Here is a 21,679-nt window from a genome sequence, read left to right as displayed (position 1 = left end):
TCTGTCTGGCTCTGGCAGGAGACAGAGCTTTTGAATGGAGCATTTGGAGTAAAGTGCTACAGCTTGCTTGATGGCAATGTGGACTGCTGTGTGCCTGGAACTGTGTGTGGCTCAGAGGCACCAAATGGCTCTGAGGCAGGAGTGGCTTAGCTCCGCCATGCTGAACTGTGCTGGTCTCAGACAGGAACTACCGTAATTACTGTAATAACAGCGCAGTTAAGGTTTTGACTGGGCAGGACACAGACAGTACCGTATTACCCGTACATGGTGCAACTTAAGTTTTTAAGAACTGCTTAACATTTTAAGAAATGCTCCTGGATACTAAAAAAATGTTACAGATTCACAATAAAACAGATTCAGACATAAAAGACCACACTGTTGGATGAATGTACGTAGGCTTGAGAGAGAGAAGAAAAAAAATATAGAGAATAAACTTAATGGTTTAAAAAAAGGTAAAGTCTTTAAAGAGAATACAGATAGTTAAGAGATTAAAAGAAATAAAGAAAAATAAACCATGTAAAAATGGAAAATTCACAGAGAGTCTGGATTATGTACATTGTGTTTTCTTTAAAATTTTTGACTGTGAAGGAGCTAAGTACAGAGAGACATTTCATTACATGGGCTGCCAAGCTAAACCAGAATGGATATAAGGGTATTACGATTTCAAAATTTGGGTCTAAGGATATGATGCTTTGGAGCAGGTCTTCTTTTGTTTTCACAGAGGACCAGACCCTGTGGATTTCTTCTATCCCGATATGGTATGATAGACCACGACCTCCCGAAAAGTTCCTGTGAACACCTTCAAAAAATAACTTCACTCAACTGCCAACTGAGATAAACCTGGCACACAGGATACACCCTAAATGATCTGATTAACAGTGCCCCCATTCAGCAGGAAGCAGTTTGGAGAGAAAGAACTGCGCCCATGTTCCCAAAATATTGTTTATAAATGTTCTTTTACATTTAAAGGGGGATATGATATAGGTATGAATAATTTGCATTGGTATGGATTTTAAGGTCAATTTTGTCATATGTATATGTATTTCTGATCTTGAATAAGGTGTTGTGATTGTGTAGTTCATTTTTAAAATGTAATGTATAATTAGGAAATATAGGTTGTTGATGGATAATCATAAATAATAGTCAAGTTTGTAGTCATGTTACTTAGATTTTCTAGATATAAAGAGATATAGTTCAGATAGGCATTCTTCATATCTCTCAAAGGCTGCAGAATATGGCATTTAAAATATTTTAATAACTTAGGACTTTTCATGACAATGAGACATGTCTGCTCCTGGCGGCACCAATCTACTTCGAGAGGAAGATGGGCATCGAAGAGGATCCTTATGGAGTTGGTTAGCCGTTTGGGCAAGAAACTGCTCTTGCCTGGACTGTTGCATAAAATGGACACAGAGAACCCGCAGAGAGAGGACTGCTGAACTTGCCTAAAGGTGAGATGGTCTTTTGGGGTTCATGACTCATGAAAGAGTCTGCGAGACATTCTGCAGGACACAGCAGATAGTGACTGAACTGTCTTTGAAATTTCCTGCTTCATAGAAATGTCTGCTGGATACTATGGGCCTGAAGACTGAAGATGGATGCCCTAACGGTACAGAGGAACTTTGGGTGACTGTACAGGCAGCGAGATGTTTCTGTCATTTCTAGAGTTTTCTTATTTCTTGTTTACTTAGGTAGTATTATATCCTTCTGGAGTCTTTGATGGAGTTGAAGAATGAATAGATAGTTATAGTTTTCCATTGTTATGATAAAAGATAAAATAGATATAAATATTGTAACTGTAATTCTTGCTTGATAACTGTTTTGTTATATGTAATTTTGCTATGTTAAAGCCTTCCTTTTTTTTGTTTAAACAGAAAAAGGGGAAGTGATGTGGGAGTGTCATATATCAATCTGTTGATTTCATTGGTTAAGCAATAAAGAAACTGCTTGGCCCTCATAGGTTAAAACAGAGGTGGGAGAAGTAAATAGAACAGAAGGCTGGGAGAAAGAAGCTGAGTCAGGGAGTCGCCATGATTCTCCTACTCCAGGCAGATGCAGGTTAAGATCATTCCTGGTAAGCCAGCTCGTGGGCTACAGCAGATTATTAGAAATGGGCTAGTCCAGGTGCGAGAGTTAGCCGAGAAAAGGCTAGATATAATGGGCCAAGCGGTGTTTAAAAGAATACAGTTTCTGTGTAATTATTTCGAGTATAAAGCTAGCCGTGTGGGCAGCTGGGAGCTCGGGTGCCAGGGACGCAGCCCCGCAGCTCCTCTTTCAACAACTGGACACATCTACAACACAGTTTTTGCAGCTAAGGCTCAGGGATCTTTTTGGAAAAGAGATGTGTTGACTGAGATTTCAGTCCCACCCGGTCCTGCAGCCGTTCAGTCCCAAAGAAACACACAGAGGTCTACATTAATTATAAACGGGTTGACCTATTAGCTCAGCCTTCTTATTAACTAATTCTTACATCTTAAATAGACCCATTATTCTTGTCTATGTTAGCCATATGGCTTGCTACCTTTATCGGTGAGGTGTTCTCATCTTGCTTCCTCTGTATCTGGGTGATGTCTGCAGACTGAGCTCTCCTCTTCCCAGAATTCTCCTGTTCTCATCGTCACGCTTCTACTTCCTGCTTGGTTGCCTCACCTCTACTCTCTGCCTAGCTACTGGTCAATCAGCATTTTATTAAAATACAAGTTACAAATCTTTACAAAGTGCAAGACCGTTGTCCCACAGCAGTGGTGGGGCTCAGAAAGATTGCAGAGCCAGGGGAACAGGAAGCTTGCTATGAGACTATGTCTCCTAGAAATGTCAAAGAAACTACATAAATTGAGTCTTACCAACTTGGCTGCCTAAACAGGACCTGAAACATCAGTAAACATGCTAAATCAAAGGGGAAAGCCTCACAAGGCTTCAGTCCTAGACAAAGAACTACAGGCAGTCAAGGAATGCTCAGAGGACGAGAAATAGTCTTCCCCAGGGAGAGCACACAGTGCAAAAGCTGGACCCCAGAGTGTTATCTGCAACCCCAGTTGGAGTGAGGCAGGGAGACAGGCAGATTCCCCTGAGATTCCAGTACTGGCCAGCCAGGCAAGCTAAAATTAGGAGCTCCTTGACCAATGAAAGAGCCTGCCTCAAAAAATAAGGTCGTGAATGAGAAAGACACCAGATGCCAATCCCCATGCTCATGTATATATGCATACACCACACACATACATAAATATAGGCTGAGTAACTCTGTTGATACTCTCCATAACGGATTGATATTTTATTAATTTAAAGATATATGTTAAGAGTATTAGGCCAGGCGGTGGTGGTGTTTGCCTTTAATCTCAGCACTTGGGAGATAGAGGCAGATGGATCTCTGTGAGTTCAAGAACAACTTAGTAGACAGAATGAGTTCCAGGACAGCCAGAGCTGTTACAGAGAGAAACCCTGTCTCTAAAAACTGGCAGAGGGGGAGAAAGATAAAGAGTATTAGTGGTAGTAGAATATCTCTGATTCAAGAAGACAATACAAAGAAGCAGAAAGCTGAGAAGATTGGCTTTAGACATTGTCTTGAAGCTCACTTGTATCTTCACAAAAGATATTGTTGATGGGAAAGTTTGGAAAGCAATTGTGTCTGCATTTGGCCCCTTTAACATTCCAATGTTACAGGTCTTAGGAAGTAAACCCTCAAGGTCAGGTGACAGTTATTACTTGCCAGATGACATCGTTCCCTTCACACTGTTCTAGGTGGCCTGCTAGCCCCTCTTTGGGGATCCTATTTATAAAGTGGTTTCCACAAGGCAATCGGAGAAGTCAAATGTTGCCTCAGGAGGTATAGTCATTAGCGCTTTGTGGTCCATGTTAGTCCAATTAGTTGTGTTGTTCTGTTGGGACTAGAACTGTCTAGAATCCATTCCTATGGGGTTCCAGTAGGAAGAGAATGAATGAGAAGGAGAGAAACTCCTTAATTGTGGAAGCTGCCTCCAGCCAGGGTTTCTTTCTACTCTTCCATAGCCAGCCGTATTTCCCCCCTCCAGGTCTGCTCCTTCTCCATGGACCCTCACTCCAGACTACAGAAGCTGCTATCAGCTGGGGTGTCAGCGCCAATGTGGGGCTCTCAGAGGCCCGAGGCCGAGGCAATCTCCATCTTCACCATTCTGCATCTCCAGCTTGATGGATGGATACTGCTTCCAGCCACTTCCCACTGCTGCCCCATGTTTTCCTGCAGCTGCTCCCTGTGTGTCCCTGCAATCGTTACCTGTTGCTCTCCCAGTGGCCACTGTGCTTTTCTGCAGTTGCTGTTACCCCACAGTTGTAACTGCTATCAGGCAGCTGCTACCTGTATTATCTTTGTGTCCTTTTTGTCAGCTCTTTCATTGTATAACAATTCTCTGTATTAGTACCCTCCTGGTAAAATATCTAGCAATTTCTGCTTTCTTGTCTAGACTGAGTGATGTTTAGCTCAACCCATGTAGAAAATGTATCCATTTGACTCCGTCATTACAGAACACTGGTGGGCATTTGCACTTTACATTTTACAGTTGCTTCTAAACCCAAATAAATTTTTTTTCCAAGTTATACCTATGAACAAGTTACTTCCTGACAGTCACAGTGGTTATTCTACTGTAGCATATAATCTACTAAATATGCATTTCCCGACACCACATGCCAGGAATTTAGCTCCCAGGCAGGTAAATGTTCTTGAGAAAGAATGTGACATATAGGTTCTAGCAGCTTCAGCGAGGAGTACACAGCTCATGGGATCCTAGGCTTCAGGGACCATATCTATCCATTTTGAGTTTTCAGAGCCTATGGATTGGGAAATAATTGTGCTCTAAAAGGTTTGACCATTAGTGCTTGGTAGGTACACCTAACGTGGCAACTGTGGCATATCCTGGCAGGCGCCTGACGGATGTGAGTCTATTTACCATTTACTCTACTGTCTTTAAGTCATCGTTAAGGCAATCACAGAGAAGTAGATAATCCAGACAGATGTGAGAAACATAGCTAGGACAAACATCATGAATCCCAAATTGTGTCGCTTTCCAGAGTTTGCTACGCATTACACTTGCTGCAGTTGCTGGGCATTTGGGGTTGATTTAGCGAGGTGCCTCTGCCACCCGTGGTGAGCATTTGCCGTGAAAGTGTCCCTCAGTGGTGGTTGAGGCTTCTTAGGCTATCTGTTGACAGCATCAGTGCAGAACCTATCCCTTCTCCTGCTCTGTGTATGTATCCCTGTCGATGGTCCTTGCAGATGCTGTCTTCTCCACAGTCAAGAGATAACATGCTTTGTATTAACTCCTAACGGGTAAGGTGCCATTCCCTCAGTTATCTGCACTCTCTAAAGAGGCCTTAGCCCGTGGAACTTGGTTAGGATGAGGTCACACCCTTCTGTGTGGACAGTCTGGCTGCTGGCATCAGGAAGGAATAATGATGCTCTACTAGAGGAAGGTGCACAACGCCAGGTACTGTCGGGCTTTTTACATAAGGGTCTCATTTCTCATGTAGTTTTGCTAACCATGGTGATTTCCAGTTCCACATACTTTCAGAAAAATGACATTTCAGTCTTGTGACCAAATAGATCTTTATTGTATGCATACTACACTTACCTGTTCACATGACAGACAGGGGCTGAAGCTGTAACTTGGTTTTTGTCAATAGTGGCACAATGAACATGGATATTCACACCAACTCTGTGGTAAGCTGATTCTTTTGTGTGTACACCCAGAGGCGATACAGCTGGACCGCACAGTGGTTCTAACCAGTATTCTGAGGAAGCTCCACACTGACTTCTGGAGGGTTGCACTCTATTCCCATGAGCAGGACACAAGGGTTTTTCCTGCAGACCTCTATAGGTTCTCTCTCCAGCACTGGTTTTCATGACAGTCACATGGATCACAGAAGGCATGGAATCTCAAGGTAGTTCTCTCTCCCCAAGATTTGTGTATGAATGTTTTGCCTGCATGCACATATATGTACCACCTGAGTGCCTATTGGATCCCATGGAACTGGGGTTACTGATGCTTGTGAGGCCCCATGTGGGTGCTGGGAATTAAACCCAGGTTCTCTGCAAGAGCAACAAGCATTCTTAATGACTGAGCCATCCCTCCAGCCCTCAAGGTAGTTTTGATTTGCCTTTCTCTGATAGACTGTGTTCATGTATTTGTATTCATTTCCTGTTAAGTCCCGTCCAATTTGTCCCCTTACTGACAGGATGCATTTTCTTGGCATTCGCGTTATGCACATGTCTAGATACTAATCCACTAGAGGTATAGCTGGCAAAGGTTTTCTTTCACTGTATGATTTCTTCATTGCTTCCTCTGGGTGTGCAGAAGCTTAATTTCATTTAAGTCCACTTTCCAATTCCATTATTTCTTGTGCTCCTAGAATCCTTTTCATAACGCCTTCTCTTCTGTCTGTATTAAAGCATATTCCATTTTCCTTAGCAGTTTCAAAGATTCAGGTGTTGGTCCATTTTGAACATTTTTATAGGGCAAGATAAGAGTCTAGTTTTATTCTGCAGGTGTATGTCCTGATTTCTTCGTGGCATCTGTTGAAGAGGCTGCTGTTTCTCCAACCTATGCTTTTGGTACCGAAGCAAAAGAGCAGGTGACTGTAGCTGGGTGTGGCCAGTTCTACTAGAAATCTGAAGGCACTACTTCTGCTGACATTTGAAGACATCTCAGTTTGTATTCCTTCCTATGTTACCAACCTTTTTTTTTTCTTTCATGACAGTGCCCTTGAAATTAATATTTGGTACTTTTATTTCTTTTATTAGTTTCAGGCTTCGTGTGTTTTGGTTATATTCAGTCTCCCTAATATTCATTACATTCATTCTCTGTCTGGATCTCATGTACATACCATGGTGTTTAACTTCACCACTTACATTCTTTGACCTAGAATCTAATGCTCTTCAGTACTGAGATTCTTGAAGCATTATTGTTTTTTCTGGGACAGAATCTCACTACATATAGACAGGGCTGGCCAGAGCACTCATGATCTCCCTTGGCTTCCTGAGTGCTGGATTATATACCACCATGTCTGGTGAACTATGCAATTGATGTTTCGTTCTTTACTTTTTGTAAAAAAAACTCTGAAATAGGATGTTGGGTCTTCTGAGCCATTCATTTTCTGAGCTTCTCATTAAAAACTTTTTTTTCAAATTAAAATATAATTACATCATTTCAGCTTCACTTTAATTTTCTTAACCGTTATTTCTTCCATATTTACATTTATTTGTCAATTTATTTTCTGAGAAAATTCCTAATTTTATATTCTAAATCTTCAACTTGAACTACTTATATTCTTTCCAAAAGTTCTTCCTGAAGGGTCTGCTTGTATTGGTTATGATACCACCTTCCGATGTTTCTACTGCCCCACTGGCTGCTCATTTCTTCACAGCACAGGACAGATGACTGCTAGCTCGACACAGGACAGCTTCCATTTTTACTGTAGTGTTCTCGAGTTGCACAGCTCATTAGCAGTAGGTTCTGACATCAGGCTCCTCTTGCGTCTCTCCTCCTGCAGTTAGTTGCCTCCCACATCCTCTTAGGATGGCTGTAGGGGACCAGTGAGAAAAAAGGACGCTGTCTTTGGTTTTTCCTGACCCTGAAGGTTGTCCTCCTGCCATCTGTTGCACGCAGCATTTCTCAGAGGACCCATTTACATATTCCATATTCTATTTAAATGTTATGGTGTGTGGGTGTGCACGTATGTGGAGGTCAGATGACAACACTGTAGAGTCAGCTTCACATAGCTGGGCGGTGGGGATGAAAATTAGGTAGGAGTCAGGTTTACGCGGCAAGTGCCCCTACCCAGTGAGCATCCTGCTGGCCCTGACCCACTAGGTGCGTTGTCAAAGAACAAATCCTTTACAGTTTGCTTGTGTAACATTTTATTACTTGTACATTGCATAGTGAGAAGAGCAGAGTCGGGAGACTCTTGGTCTGGCTCAAGAACTAACCAGGATGAAGTGGTTAAGTTGCTTAACTTGGTTAAACTCTTATTTCCTCATTGGAAAAATGGAGATGATAACATGTACTTTATAAAACTGCTAACGATGAGATAGGTACACATTGTTTTCCTGTCAAGTATCTGGTCAGACTATTTCTACAGCTTGCTACTGCTACCCCCTGTTCATCACCTCAATGCTAACTGTTCTTATAAATGTATTAAGATAGCTGGTACCAAAAGAACACATCAATTCTGGACACTAAGAGTTGCAAAAGAAAAACAAACTAAAAAATGGCCCTATCCTTTAATTTTAGTATAATGGCTTTTCAAAAAAAATATAAAACCAACATCATTTATCTATACTATCCCATCAGAAATTGCAATTTCACTTAAAGTTTTTTTTTCTTAACCCTACTCACAATGAACACCTATGTATGTGAAAACCCAAGATTACACGTGCAGTTACCCTGCAGTTTCCCCATTGGCATAATGTAAGTAAAATACATAATATGGGCAGTTAAATACTTTTCTCCCAAACATTAGGGATCATGATATATATGAAGATTAATTTCTTGTGCATTATCCCTAATGCAAAAAAAAAATCACAGGTATATTATACTGCTTGTCAAAAATACGGTAGTCACACCAGACATTACACATTCTGCCAAGGCTTTTAGTCCACCGTCGGCACTTCTCATGAGCCCTTACAACCATCGGCAGTGGAAATCACAAACTTCCTCTAAGGCAACCCTGCATGAGACTGTGTCATGAAACACTTCGTTAGACGAAACCACGTGTGCTGAACACCACACACTGCCTGTGACTCCTGAAGAACGAACGGCTATGTAAAGGTGAACAGGACTTTCACACATTATAAAAAAATTCAGCTGCTCTGCAACCTTCCTTTGCTAAAAGTTAGAAACATTACACCACTCCAGCAAGAGATTAATAAATAAGGATTAAATATTCTATCTTACAAAAACATACAGAACGGCAATGTCAAAGTGAAAGGCTTGTTTGACAACTTCTTATCAAATTATGTTCACTAAGAAGGAGTAAGACCTGGTATAAAAGGGCAGAATGCTCACTAACCTCTCTCTGAAAAAACAATTACATGAGTTATTTAAAAACCATGGCACCTTGTTACAAACATTGTGTTTTGAAAAGGACTGTGTTTCCTGGAACTAGAGGACTATTTGTCTCATAGCTTTTATTAAGCAAACTTGATATAACCACCACACAGTGGCAAGAGATTGACTAGCTGTTTCCAGCTACAGAAAATACTGAATCCTATCCTAATGTACAGAAGGCAAGTCACACTGCGTCTGTATTGAGTTCCCATAGCACGCGCCTGCTTCAGTGGAGCACACTCATCTTCTTGTCACTTGGAATCCTCTCAGTTGCTTAGTAACTATTTTCATGCCCAGCCAAGATGTAGAGATTGCTGTGTGCTGTGGGGTTTTCTGTTGGTCTGCTTTCCAAAACAACCACCCTGAAACAAAATCAAGAAGAAGTCTAAGTGCTGAAAACACAACCCTTTTCCTGAAAAGCCTGTGAAACCAACAGACTAAATATGATTCACTCTCTCAATACAAAAATCTAAGTTGATGAGCCCTCTAAGAATTTCGACCGGAACTCAACACAGGCTGCAGTGTGAACAGAGTGTGAACATTGCTATTCCACATAATTAAATCACTACAACCGATCGTTACCTGTCTGATCCCAATAAGCGGAAAACTCTCGTCTCATCTGAAATTTCCTGGGTGACCTATGGCAGAAAATACCTGTCAGTCACATTGTAGCCTTGACAGTGCTTACAGTCCTGTAGCAGTCGCTTAGACACAGCAATGAAAGAGAAGGAACAATATAGCTCCCCAAATCAAACATGTCTCAGTAAGCTAGTTTCTGACCGCCCATGAGTAGAAACGGCCCCATGTTCACAGAGCACCTAGTCTCTCCCAGCTGCTTCCCTAGGGAACTCTGTGGGATTTGCTTCTGAGTGTTCCATTAGGCATAAGGTCATAGAAGTCTTACTTTACAGTGAGGTGCTATAGGAGCACCCTGCTATTCATTCCCAAGGGCCAGGCTGCCACCCGTGTTAGATGACCAACCCCTCCTGCGGTCTGCAAAGGCTGCATCACTAAGCACGAGCACTCCCCAAGGAGCCAGAGAGTGGGTGTGACCTTTATCCAGGAAGGGCAGCCTTAGTGCCAACGACTCACTTTCTCCTCTAAAGCAGCCGCTCTAAGGTGAGCTCTACCAAGCCTTGGTGCTCCTATTGGCGGAGCCCTGCTGTGCAGTGGATGCCCACCTGTAGGAACATGCTTTCGATGCACTCCCTCTTTCTGTGTTTCTCACCACATCACTTGCTTTCTAGAATCTATTCCTAGGCAAACCACCTCTACTTGGTTGCTATCTTGGGTTGGCCCTTGGAGGGACTCAAACTATGTGACTATGATTAGTGTACAACAGTCTACTAACAGGAGTTTGTAGTCTATCTGGAAAGACAGAATGAACAAGTTTGGAGCTATATACTCTAGGGAGCTAATTTTCACAGTATGAGGCTGAAGTGGTGTGGGACAATTCTGTATTCTGTCAATTATGTTTTAAATAAACTCTGATTGGTCAGTAGCCAGGCAGGAAGTATAGGCGGGACAACCAGACAGGAAGTAGAGGTGGGTCAGTGAGAACAGGAGAATTCTGGGAAGAAGGAAGCCCATTCCTCTGCAGTCCTGTCCAGACACTGAAGAAGCAGGATGTGACCTGCCCTGCTGAAAAAGGTACTGAGCCATATGGCTAACATATACTAGAATAATGGGCCAATATAAGTTATAAGCTAATACGAAGCCTGAGCTAATGGGCCAATCTTATGAAGACCTCTGTGTGATTTTCTTTGGGACTTGCCAGCCGTGGGAACTGGACAGGACAGAAACCCCAACAAGCAGGCCCCTCACGTTACACTGAAGTACTCTAATTACTGTGGAATGTTACTTTATGGCAGAGGCTTCCATCGAAGGACGAGAGCCCCAGCAGGAAGACAGAGATGCAGAGCAGAGCTCAACTGAGACAAATGCTTTACAAGAGGCAGCAGCACAGCGGGGGAGTCCGCAGAGAGCGCAGTCCCAGACCGTGAGAGGCCCTGGGTCTGAGTTCGCAAAGATGGGAATGACACAATGAAAACGGCATTTAAGAACAGTTAGCACTGCTGGGCGTGGTGGCATGCTGTCATACACATGAATTCTAGGGAAAGCTTGTCTTGAAAAAGCACACTTGGTGACATTCAGTGACGTGGGTCAGTAAATAACCAACACATCCAAAGACCACTGGTTTATACCACCTTTTCTTGGAAGAAAAACTATTTATTTACATAGTTAAATATTATATAAATACGGGGAGAGATGAACTAAACTCTAATACAGAAGATTCCATGCTTTCAGGTAGCGTCACAGATTCATGAGCCTTTAGCATAGAAAATCCACAGAGCTGGGAAACGCTACCATCAGAGTGGAATTCCTTCCTTGGGGTGGAAGCCAGCCCCATCTCCTGCAGCTAGGCGTCCTAAAAGTGACACTGAAGCCTCAGATCCATGCTCTGCTACTTTACCAGTCACGTGGCATACAGAGTGCCTACTTTCTGAGCTTTAAATGTGCTAATATTTGTGAACTTCCTGGAACATAATACGTCTTATACAAAATTTATAACATTATTTATAACAACAGTGTCTTCGACATTTTGGAGTTCCCTGTGGCTACTGGGTATTTAACAGCAAAATCTAAAAGGGAACCTATGAGAGGGGAGAATGCAGGCTTGCATTCTGCCACTTCATGCACTAAAGGCACTAAATGAGGCAGTGTGACTCAGAGACGAAATGCCTAGAGTGGACATCTCACCATTAAAAATCCTGTGTGGGAGTCACAGAGGGAACCCGAGAACACTCACCTCATCGGACTTGAAGCTTTTACCCTGCATCCCATGTTTCCAGAAAGCCAGCACACTGTCTTGAAGGCACACTGAAAAAGACGAGTGGAAAGTGAGAAGGAAGCACAGAGCTCCACACTACAGATTCTCCTCAACTGCTTTTTTAAGAAAAAGATTTATTTTCAGGCTGGAGAGATGGCTCAGTGGTTAAGAGCACTCACTGGCTGCTCTCCCAGAGGTCCTGAGTTCAATTCCCAACACCCACATGGCAGCTCACAGTTGTCTATAACTTCTGTTCCAAGGGATCTGAAGTCTTCACACAGACATACCAGTAGGCAAAAAAACACCAACGTACATAAAGATAAATAAATAAAAAGATTTATTTTTATTAATTTTAATTACATGTATGCGTGCACATGTATGGTGTATGCATGTTTCTGCAAGTGCCTGAAGAGACTAGTGGCAAAGGAGCTCCCTGGAGCTGGAGGTACAAGTGGTTCTGAATTCACGGATGCTGGGATCAAACCCTGTTTGCAGTCTGTGCTCTTAAACACCGAACCATCTTTCTGGCCCCTCCCTAGCTCTTTTTAATAAATGATAACATAAGGCTTTTCAAGCGCTCAGGGCAAAATTCCACTGTCTAGACTATTACTGCTCAACATTTTTTGTGACTAAGTCGTGCCTAAATTCAAGTAATTTACTGAGACTGTTAAGCAGCGTTCAGAGATGTATGTCACCGGCATTCTTCTGATAAGCTGGGCATTGGCATACTAATTTCTCTTCCATATGGTGTATCTTCTATTTTAAGTTATAAAACAATAAAGACATGCAGTTAAGCTTTGGATTTAAAGGAAGTTATTCAAGCAGCTATCAAGCAAGAATTTTATGTTCTTATTTTTCATTTTATAAAATTAAAAAATAAACATGCTTCTTAACCCAGAATCTAATCACACATTGAATATTATGATCTCAGTCAATTGCTAAATAAATATCTTAGTATTTTTACTGGCTATTCTAATGAATAGAATTAGAAAAACACAAACATTAATAAACATAATGGTAAAAAAAGACAGAAAATTATTACTGTCTTTTTCTTTTCTTTTTTCTGGTACTAGCGAGCATATCCAGGGTTAGTGTATGCCAGAGAAGCATGGATTTCTTATTAGAGTAATAAGGACATGGTTACTGTAAGAATGTCTGGGACATAATTCAACTTAATAAAAACAGAAGTATTTGACGATGACAGATCACATGTGTTTCACTAGTTGTGAAACTGAAGTTACTTGTCTTATTTTGAGATATGATTTAAAAGGATTTAAAGAGATGATTTCAGGATCCTTGTAACCATTTCAAGATTTATTTGAATGAGGTGATGGCAATCTAGGAGGGAACTTTTGTATCACAATTAAAATTTTCCAAATACTGTGACACATATGGTGTCAGATGAAGAGGACTTGGGACTGGGCTGGATTCCTGCTTGAGAACATTCTGTGCTAGGAGCTGACGCGCTGTACCTGGTGCATACTGGAGTAAGGAGGAATCAAGCTTCCACAGTCCCTCCAGTCTGGCCTATATTTCCATCACAAGCAAGGTATATCTTTATGAGCTGACCCACGAAAGCACAACAGTTTATTTTTGTACTAGGATAGTGCCAGGGTCCTCGTGAGCTTTACTACTGAGCTACGTCCTGTGCCCCTTACCCTCTGGCAAATTCTAGTTTAATGAGAAACTCAGGTCAGAATCTTCTTTTGGGGAGCAGGGTGTTCCAGACAGGGTTTTTCTATGTAACAGTTCTGGCTGTCCTGGAACTAGCTCTTGTAGATCAATGTCTGGCCTTGAACTTACAGAGAGCCACTTGCCTCTGCCTCCTGAGTGCTGGGATTAAAGGCCTATGCCACGACCAACTGGCTATTTTTTTTAAACAAACCTAGAATGTTTCTAACTAGTTAAAAACAATTTTTAAAGCCATATACAGGTAATTATATGATATGTGTGTGTGTCCTTTTCTTTAATGGTAGAATCATACAATCGTCTAAAATATTTGGATTCTATTTCCCTTCGGGAAAATGCTGACACACCAGCAAAAAAGATGGAAGTGGAATTATAATTATTTGTTGTTTGAGACAGGGTCTCACTCTGCAGTTTGGCTTGGAACTAGACCACGTTAGCCTCAAACTCAGAGATCTGCCTGTTTCTTCCCTAAGTGCTGAGGCTTAAAAGTGTGCACCACTGCACACAAACCTATAATGCTTAAAAAATAATCATAAAATTAATGAGCATGCTGAAGTAAAATACTAATAAGGAAACAAATTAAAATGACATATTCCTTTCTATAACCTCAGGGAAACTTAATGTTTATTTATAATTTATTTCAAGATTTATTTTTATTCCACATATACGATGTTTTGCTTGCATTCATGTACGTATGCCACATGTATGTGTATTTGTTGGATACCCAGGCACTGGTATTATGAATGGTTGTGAACTATCATATGAGTGCAGAGAATCGAACCTCGGTCCTCTGCAGAAGTAACAAGTGCTCCTAAGTGCTGAGCCATCTCTCCAGCCCTGAGATTTACTTATTTTATTTTATGTGTCTGGGTGCTTTGCCTGCATGCATGCCTGTGTATCATCACGTGTATTCAGAGCCTGTAGAAGAAACGGGAACTGGAACCCCTGAAACTGAAGTTATAGATGGGTGTGAGCTGCTATGTGGTCCCTAGAATTGAACCCAGGTCCTCTGGAAGCTCTTCAGGGCTGTCAGCCTTGGAGGCATCACTTCGTCCCAAAGTTACTATTTTTATAGAAACAGATCTAAAACAGTAACCGTCAACACACAGAACTAGACAACAGTGACAAAGAATTACAGGGGACCTAAAGAATGGTCACTTCACACAAGCGCCTTCCTGACTTGGAAAGAGCTGGGAAAGCATAATTCACTTGGCACAACCATGGTAATGAGCCTACTTAAAAATCAACATCCAGGAAACAAGGGCACAGGCAAGACCAGTGCTGTCCACTATGGTAGCAACCAGTATTTTTATTTATGTAAAAAGTCATATCAAAAGGGGACCATGATCAGAGTGAATTAATTATATGTATGAAATTGACAGAATAAAAATCAAAATGAAATTAGTTGAAAATTTAGAAAGTACACTGTGGCACTCGCCACATGAACTAGTGCACACAATAACAGTGTTTCTGTCAGCTCAAGCTATGAGACAGGCACTGGTCTACACAACTCAGGAGAGAACAAGCAAAGTCCCCAGATATCCGAGTCAGTAACAGAAAGGGACTTACCTACAGATTCAATGCGGAAGTCGAAACTCAGCTCAGAGGCCAGCTTCTTACTTGACTTTAGTTTTCCTTGCAAATTTACAATTTTTACAAATTCTTAAAAGAAATTAAAAAAAAGTCAAGACCAGAAATGAAAGTTTTCTAAAATAAATGTAATGTATTTTGTATGGGTATCAAATAATATTCTTAATAAAGTTAAAGATTTACTTTGATTGGGATATGCGTAGTGAAAAATAGGAATTAATGTTTTAAAAGATACACAATTACAGAGATGTTTATTTAGTGAGTGGGATTTTTGCTAATTTTAAAATTAAATAGACATACTGAACATCAATATCTTCATTTTTAAAAAGTGGCTACTTTAATGCTCAAATATTTAGTGATGAGTTGTAATGTTTTTCCTTCACAAATCCCACAGTATCTGCCAAGTAGTAATTGCAGCAATTCCTGCGTGCCACAGAGCTCCAGGTCTCCAGGGCACACTGGGCCAGTGGCAGCACCGCCAAGGGTGGGGAGCTCTGGATGGCGGCATGCAGATACAGCCTCTTCGGCTCCTGTCCTCCGTCCTGTCCCTGATCTCTTCACATTAGCTCAAGCAGACTTGGAAAGCACCCTTTGCTTCTCAACTGTCCATTCCCACGATTTGAGATTACAAGCCTGTCTCCACTGCTGTCTGCAAAAACCAACTGACAGGTCACAGAGCTGGGAAGATAGTTCCCAAGACTACTTCTTTAACAACAGAAACTGGTTTAGTCTGGAAGCAGAGTCTTGCAGAGCATTGTGTTCCTAAAGCCGTGTTAAAATGTGTAACACCACGATAAGCACTAAGCACGAGATCTTCCCTGGATCACTCACAAATGTGCGGGGCTCAGCACGAAAGCCTCAGCCTTCTTAGTTCTTGTTATGCTTATTCGGTCGATGACAAATTTGTATCTATTAGGATAAAAACTGATGCAATTTCCTTCCAGGCAACTTTATAACACTCTTATTTTACTAGTGTTCAGAGTCAAGTCCCTAACCAAAGGACAGCAAGTGAAGCCCTGCATGCTTGGTTCACTCAGCTGTCATATTAGATGAGCTTGTACACACAGGTAGTTCAGCCACTAAGAGCAAGCTAAAAATATACTAGTTATAGTAAATACAGCCATGATAAAACATAATCCCAAGACTGCGTACAGTTCATCCTGCAGTACCTACTGCATAAAGATGAGTTTTAAGAACCAGAGTGCCTTCATCAGCAAAATCAGAGGAACACTGCTGCTAAGCTGCTTGTTTCCCGCCTCCCCTGCTTATGCGCCTCCCCTGCTTATGCGAGGCCACACTTCTGCTACAAACACCTCTCCTGCATCAGTCAGGGTCAGCAGGTGGAGCGTCAAAGGCCTGAGTACATTAGAACTGACAAGCCTCTAAAAGTTCATGGGAAGTGATCTGTGATCCCAGTCTAATGTAACCTTCTACTCATTCACTACGGTGAGAGGGAAGAGTTTCTACAGCAATCTCCTAAGATGTGGGAGAGTGCTAAAGTCCCCACGTGAGCCGAGTGGAAGGACGGCCCCGATGGGGCAGAACTGAGTCTGTGGCTGCTGTGACTTTAGCTGCTTTGTCAGTAAGTCAGGCCACTCACAGAGGAGGAGCTGGAATGACTGACAACTTCATTAAAGGGGCTGCTTTATGAAGTAGTGCACTCAAAATAAACTTTAAAATAATACTCACTGTCTAAACACACCAGAACAGTATCTCTCTCCAACTGTGTCACATGAATGGAATCCAGCTGTTGGCTGCCTGAGAGGGGAAATGTTACAGTTAACACCATGTTTCAGTAAACCAGGGCTTAGAAAACAGCAGTCTGACTGTCGCTATGATTCGTTGATTCGTTCTTTGAAATATGGTGCAAAATGCATTTTGTCAGGTTATCTTTAGAAAAAAAGGCTGAATATCAGTTTAGGAGAACAAATATCAGCTCTAACCTGGATAAAAGGAACTAAAAAATGCAGTTTTGCTTGATTACAAATTTGTTCTGGAAAGGTGGGCTACAGTGACAATGGCGATGAGGGCGAATATGGGAAAGGGGAGGAAAATGCGCACATTGGTTAGCTTTGTTCTGCACTTAGGAGAGATGGAATCGGTCAGGTCCAAAGGAGACCTCACTGCCCCACACCTCAAAAGGCAATCACAGGAAACATGCCCCTAACTGCAGAGGCCAATAGGCTGGACAGGGAAAGGCGAGGTACAGGGGCAAGTGGCTTACTTCTTTACCCCACAGGAAACTATGGCTTGGTCCACACAGGGGTGCTCACAGTTCAGGGCTACATGCCATCAGGCTGTTTGAAACCGACTATGATGGTAGTTCTACTCTTTGGGTAACTACAACCAGTGGCTGCACCCAAAAGGTCTTGCTGTGAAACCAGGCCATCTCTGGGGCATACTGATTTTCCTTTGTAACATATAGGATCAAACACAGTCCTCGTGCATGCTAGTGACATTATGTCCCAGTCTTATTTGAAAGTGACAGTAAGGTGGGATGTTAAACTTTCCTAGTTGGCATGCTTAATGAGCTCTCAGAACTCAGTCTGCAAATTATCAAAGGCCAAGGTGCACCAAATGCAATGCTGAAACAGACGCCCTCTGAGTGTAGAGGATGTGACAGAGTCCTCTCAGTGTAGAGGATGTGACAGAGTCCTCTCAGTGTAGAGGCTGTGACAGAGTCCTCTCAGTGTAGTGAGGGCTGTGACAGAGTCCTCTCAGTGTAGAGGCTGTGACAGAGTCCTCTCAGTGTAGTGAGGCTGTGACAGAGTCCTCTCAGTGTAGTGAGGCCTATGACAGAGTCCTCTCAGTGTAGTGAGGCCTATGACAGAGTCCTCTCAGTGTAGTGAGGCCTATGACAGAGTCCTCTCAGTGTAGAGGCTGTGACAGAGTCCTCTCAGTGTAGAGGCTGTGACAGAGTCCTCTCAGTGTAGAGGCTGTGACAGAGTCCTCTCAGTGTAGAGGCTGTGACAGAGTCCTCTCAGTGTAGTGAGGGCTGTAATGTTGTGTAAGAAAGCTACCACAAACTGCTTCAATTCTGCTTAAAATCACAGTTGACACATGACAAAATAGTATAACAAACAGGAAAATGAGGTCCCCTCTCATTTCATATAGCCCAGATTTAAAATATAAATTCTCCCAAATCCTCTCTGATGGTGATTTTGAAACAGACATGTAATTGTCATTAACCAGTTACCCTGTTAGCCCGGGGTTAGAGAACAACAGAAACTGTTCCTCCTATCCAACCAGAGCTCCAGACTGTCAATCATCTTTTCCCATCCCCCCACGTCTGTGGATTTCCTAGCTCTGTAGCCGAATCTCATGTGATTTCAGTGTCTACAGATAAGAATACATGACACCTGTCCTTTGACATTTCACTTGTTCCTATGTCCTCATTCTTCCCTTGTATCGAGGGTCCCTGATGTAGCCCAGGATGGGCCGGCTCATTATCCTCCCATCTTCACCACCCAAGTGCAGAAACTATAGGCATGTGCCATCACACCCAACACAGGTTCACACTTGCAATGGCTGAGCAATACTCCACAGTGTAGACATACCACATTTTCTTTCCTGACCCATCTGCTGAAATCAATCTAGGGTGATTCTAAGTCTTGGTGATTCTGGAGAATACTGCAATAAACATGTGTGCGGCTCTCTTTCCAGCACACTAATTTTATTTTCTCTGGAAAGGGGTACACACCCAATAGTGGAACTGCTGGGTGGCGCGGTAGTTCTAGTTCTGGTCTTTGAAGCCCCTCCCCAAACTGTTTCCATAATGGCTGCACTAACTGAAGCCCCGTCAGCAGCTCCTCCCTGCATCCTCACAGAAGTTTGTGACTGCTCTGTCTTGGATGGTATCTCATGACATCACTGACTTGCAGCTCCCTGTTGGTTAGCGGCACTGGGTACTGTTTTCATTTGAAAAATGTATTCGTGACTGATTTTTCCAAACTTGAACTGTGAGAAAAGCTTCCAGAGCTTTCACTGAGGTATGTGTAATAAACTCCTAGATTAACCAGCCCATCGAGGAAACATTGAATATTCTAATGTAAAAGCTTGAAGGCCACTTCAGAAACTTCTATCCGTGTCTGCAGAGCACCCAGTGATTCAAATAAAGGCGGGTTGGGGTGGGGGGAGGATACGGGGATAAAAGGGAACTTTCCTGGCTTGAGATACACAGCTCTTTATTTAGTAAGAACAAAGACAAAGTAGTAACAATTCAGACTATGTGTGAGTGTTTGCCTGTATGTGTGTCTGTTACCACATGCATTGCCCATGGAAGCCAGAAGAGGGCATCAGATCCCCTGGAACTGGAGGTGTGAGCCATCTTGTAGGTGCTGGGAATTGAACCTGGGCCCTCTGTAAGAGCAGCCAGCTCCTAACCATTGAGACATCTTTCCAACCTCTCAACAACTCAGACTTTTAAATGTCAAGAAAATTTAAAATGTCCTCAGTAAAATAAATTTGGATAAACTTTCTTGGGCAAGGGCCGATGAGGTGCTTGCTGTCAACCTGATGAGCTGGGTCAGGCAATCCCTGGCACCTATACTGTGAGGGAAAAACTCACCCCTATGAACATGTGTGTTACCTACGTTAAAAAAAAGTCTTTAAGCAAATGGAGACCACAAACTACATGGAGGGTAATTTCTTGGGCTTACGTGAAAAATTATGCTTGCATTTTTATTAGGAGCCCACAATGACTGAGATGAAGTCTTCTGCATCTAGTACAGGCAAAAGCGTGGATATTTTACCATAAAGTGAAAACCACTTACCCGCACCAATTTCTGTAAACCAGGAAGATGCAGAATTCAAGTTGATTGTCTCAAACTGAACTACTTGGTTTGACTCTGTGCCTTTGCTGATAGCTACACACACCATGGGGTACTCCTGCTCTGGTATTACCAGCATTTCAAACACATTCAATGGACTTGGTAAAGGAAAATCAAAATGCTGCAACAAAAAAAAACAAGAGGAAAAAGAAATGTAGCAATCTTCCCTTCACAGGTGTTAGTGAAGTCAGCTGAAAGGGTGGGAGCCACCCTGCCTCAGTCTATACAAGCTCGCCTTTGTAACGATGAGCCTGAGAGTCTTTTCAGACTTTTATTTCAGAAAAATATTCCAGAAGATTTGAAGTAACAGTAAGTTACAGAGAAGATATTGCTAAAAACAAACACACACACACACACACACACACACACACACACACACAAGTCGCACCAACTCTGAGGGCTGTCCCTAAGAGCAGTAATTACAGCCTCAGCCTGCTGTAGTAACACACAGCGCTTTGTCAAGATGAAGATGTAAGAAAGCTCCACGTACCTTTATCAACATGAATTTCTGCATCGGTTCATACCACTGAAGCAGGACAATTCCAGACTGCAAAGCTCCACAGAGGTATTTATGTCCCGTGTAAGGGTTTCTAACTGAGAAGAAAGAAGAAAAAAATAAATAAAAATCCTACCCACATGCACAACACTGACTGATTTTGTGAGAAAATAGTTTAGCTCAGTGACAGCTGAACTGCAGCCATCTAAAAGCTGAGAGGCCTTTCTTTCCTTTCTTCTCTTCTCTTCTCTTCTTCTTCTTCCTCTCTCTCTCTCTCTCTCTCTCTCTCTCTCTCTTTCTCTTAAGACAGGGTCTCACTATATAGCTCTGGGTGGCCTGGAACTCACTCTGTAGACCAGGCTGGGACTGAACTCACAGAGGTCTGTCTGCCTCTACCTCCCAAGTGCTGGGAATATAGATGTGCACCCCCTCGCCTGGCTCAAGTTATTTTTCTTTATGAAGGCAGATGCTGGTGTGAGGAAACGCCAGCGGTTTGTGTTGTGAATCAACACTGCAGTACAGAAGAAAAAGTTATTTGGCCGGGCACTGGTGGCACATGCCTTTAATCCCTGCACTCGGCAGGGAGGCAGAGACAGGTGAATCTCTGTGAGTTCGAGGCCAGTCTGGCCTACAAGAGTCAATTCTGGGAAAGGCTCCAAAGCTACAGAGAAACCCTGTCTCGAAACAAAAAACAAAAAATTTTTGAAGTGACTATGTTTAGTTGACAAGCTACTATCTTAACCCAGATAATGAAAATGGATGGAAATAAAGAAATGTTGCCTTTCATTTTTATTTAAACAAAAAATACCAACTGGAGATCACAGCCACTTATTGCTAAATGCCTTTAATATGCTGAGTACTTAACCACAGGGAATTTTTGATGAGATCCCCACTGCTAGTTCTCAAACATGTACGTTACTCTATAAACTCAAAACCTGCTTCTAAGTAACCAGAAGGATAAAATCTGACAGGTCCAGGGCCAACTGAGACTCTTACATAATGTCCTATGACAGAGCAGCTTGAGGGACAATGATAATTTATCATGTTTATCATGTATGCATGCATTAATTCATCTTGGTCTTTTTTCTTCCCCAGAGTGACTTTCAATAGCCACAACATACAATGATTTAGTGAGCAGGTACTTGTTAAGTTCTGCAGAACTGTATCAAGT

At 42.3% G+C, this 21,679-nt stretch overlaps 1 protein-coding gene across 1 annotated transcript in view; it reads right to left on the bottom strand.

Moving 5' to 3' along the window:
* Positions 1–7,868: 7,868 nt before the first annotated feature.
* The window catches only part of Map4k5 (mitogen-activated protein kinase kinase kinase kinase 5), a 90,323-nt gene continuing 76,512 nt past the window's right edge, over positions 7,869–21,679 (bottom strand). Inside the window, exons 26-32 of the mRNA XM_041657928.1 lie at positions 20,503–20,606; positions 19,956–20,133; positions 16,873–16,941; positions 15,163–15,255; positions 11,884–11,954; positions 9,657–9,712; positions 7,869–9,436 (exon numbers count right to left, since the gene is read on the bottom strand). Of these exons, the coding sequence (XP_041513862.1) occupies positions 9,349–9,436; positions 9,657–9,712; positions 11,884–11,954; positions 15,163–15,255; positions 16,873–16,941; positions 19,956–20,133; positions 20,503–20,606 (659 nt within the window). The 3' untranslated portion in view covers positions 7,869–9,348. The remainder of the gene's footprint in view (positions 9,437–9,656; positions 9,713–11,883; positions 11,955–15,162; positions 15,256–16,872; positions 16,942–19,955; positions 20,134–20,502; positions 20,607–21,679) is intronic.

This window comes from Microtus oregoni, unplaced genomic scaffold (genome assembly GCF_018167655.1).
Source record: "Microtus oregoni isolate MIOR12 unplaced genomic scaffold, Mior012 000009F_ref0000495, whole genome shotgun sequence".
Lineage (NCBI taxonomy): Eukaryota > Metazoa > Chordata > Mammalia > Rodentia > Cricetidae > Microtus > Microtus oregoni.
This window is presented reverse-complemented; position numbering and strand designations above follow the sequence as displayed.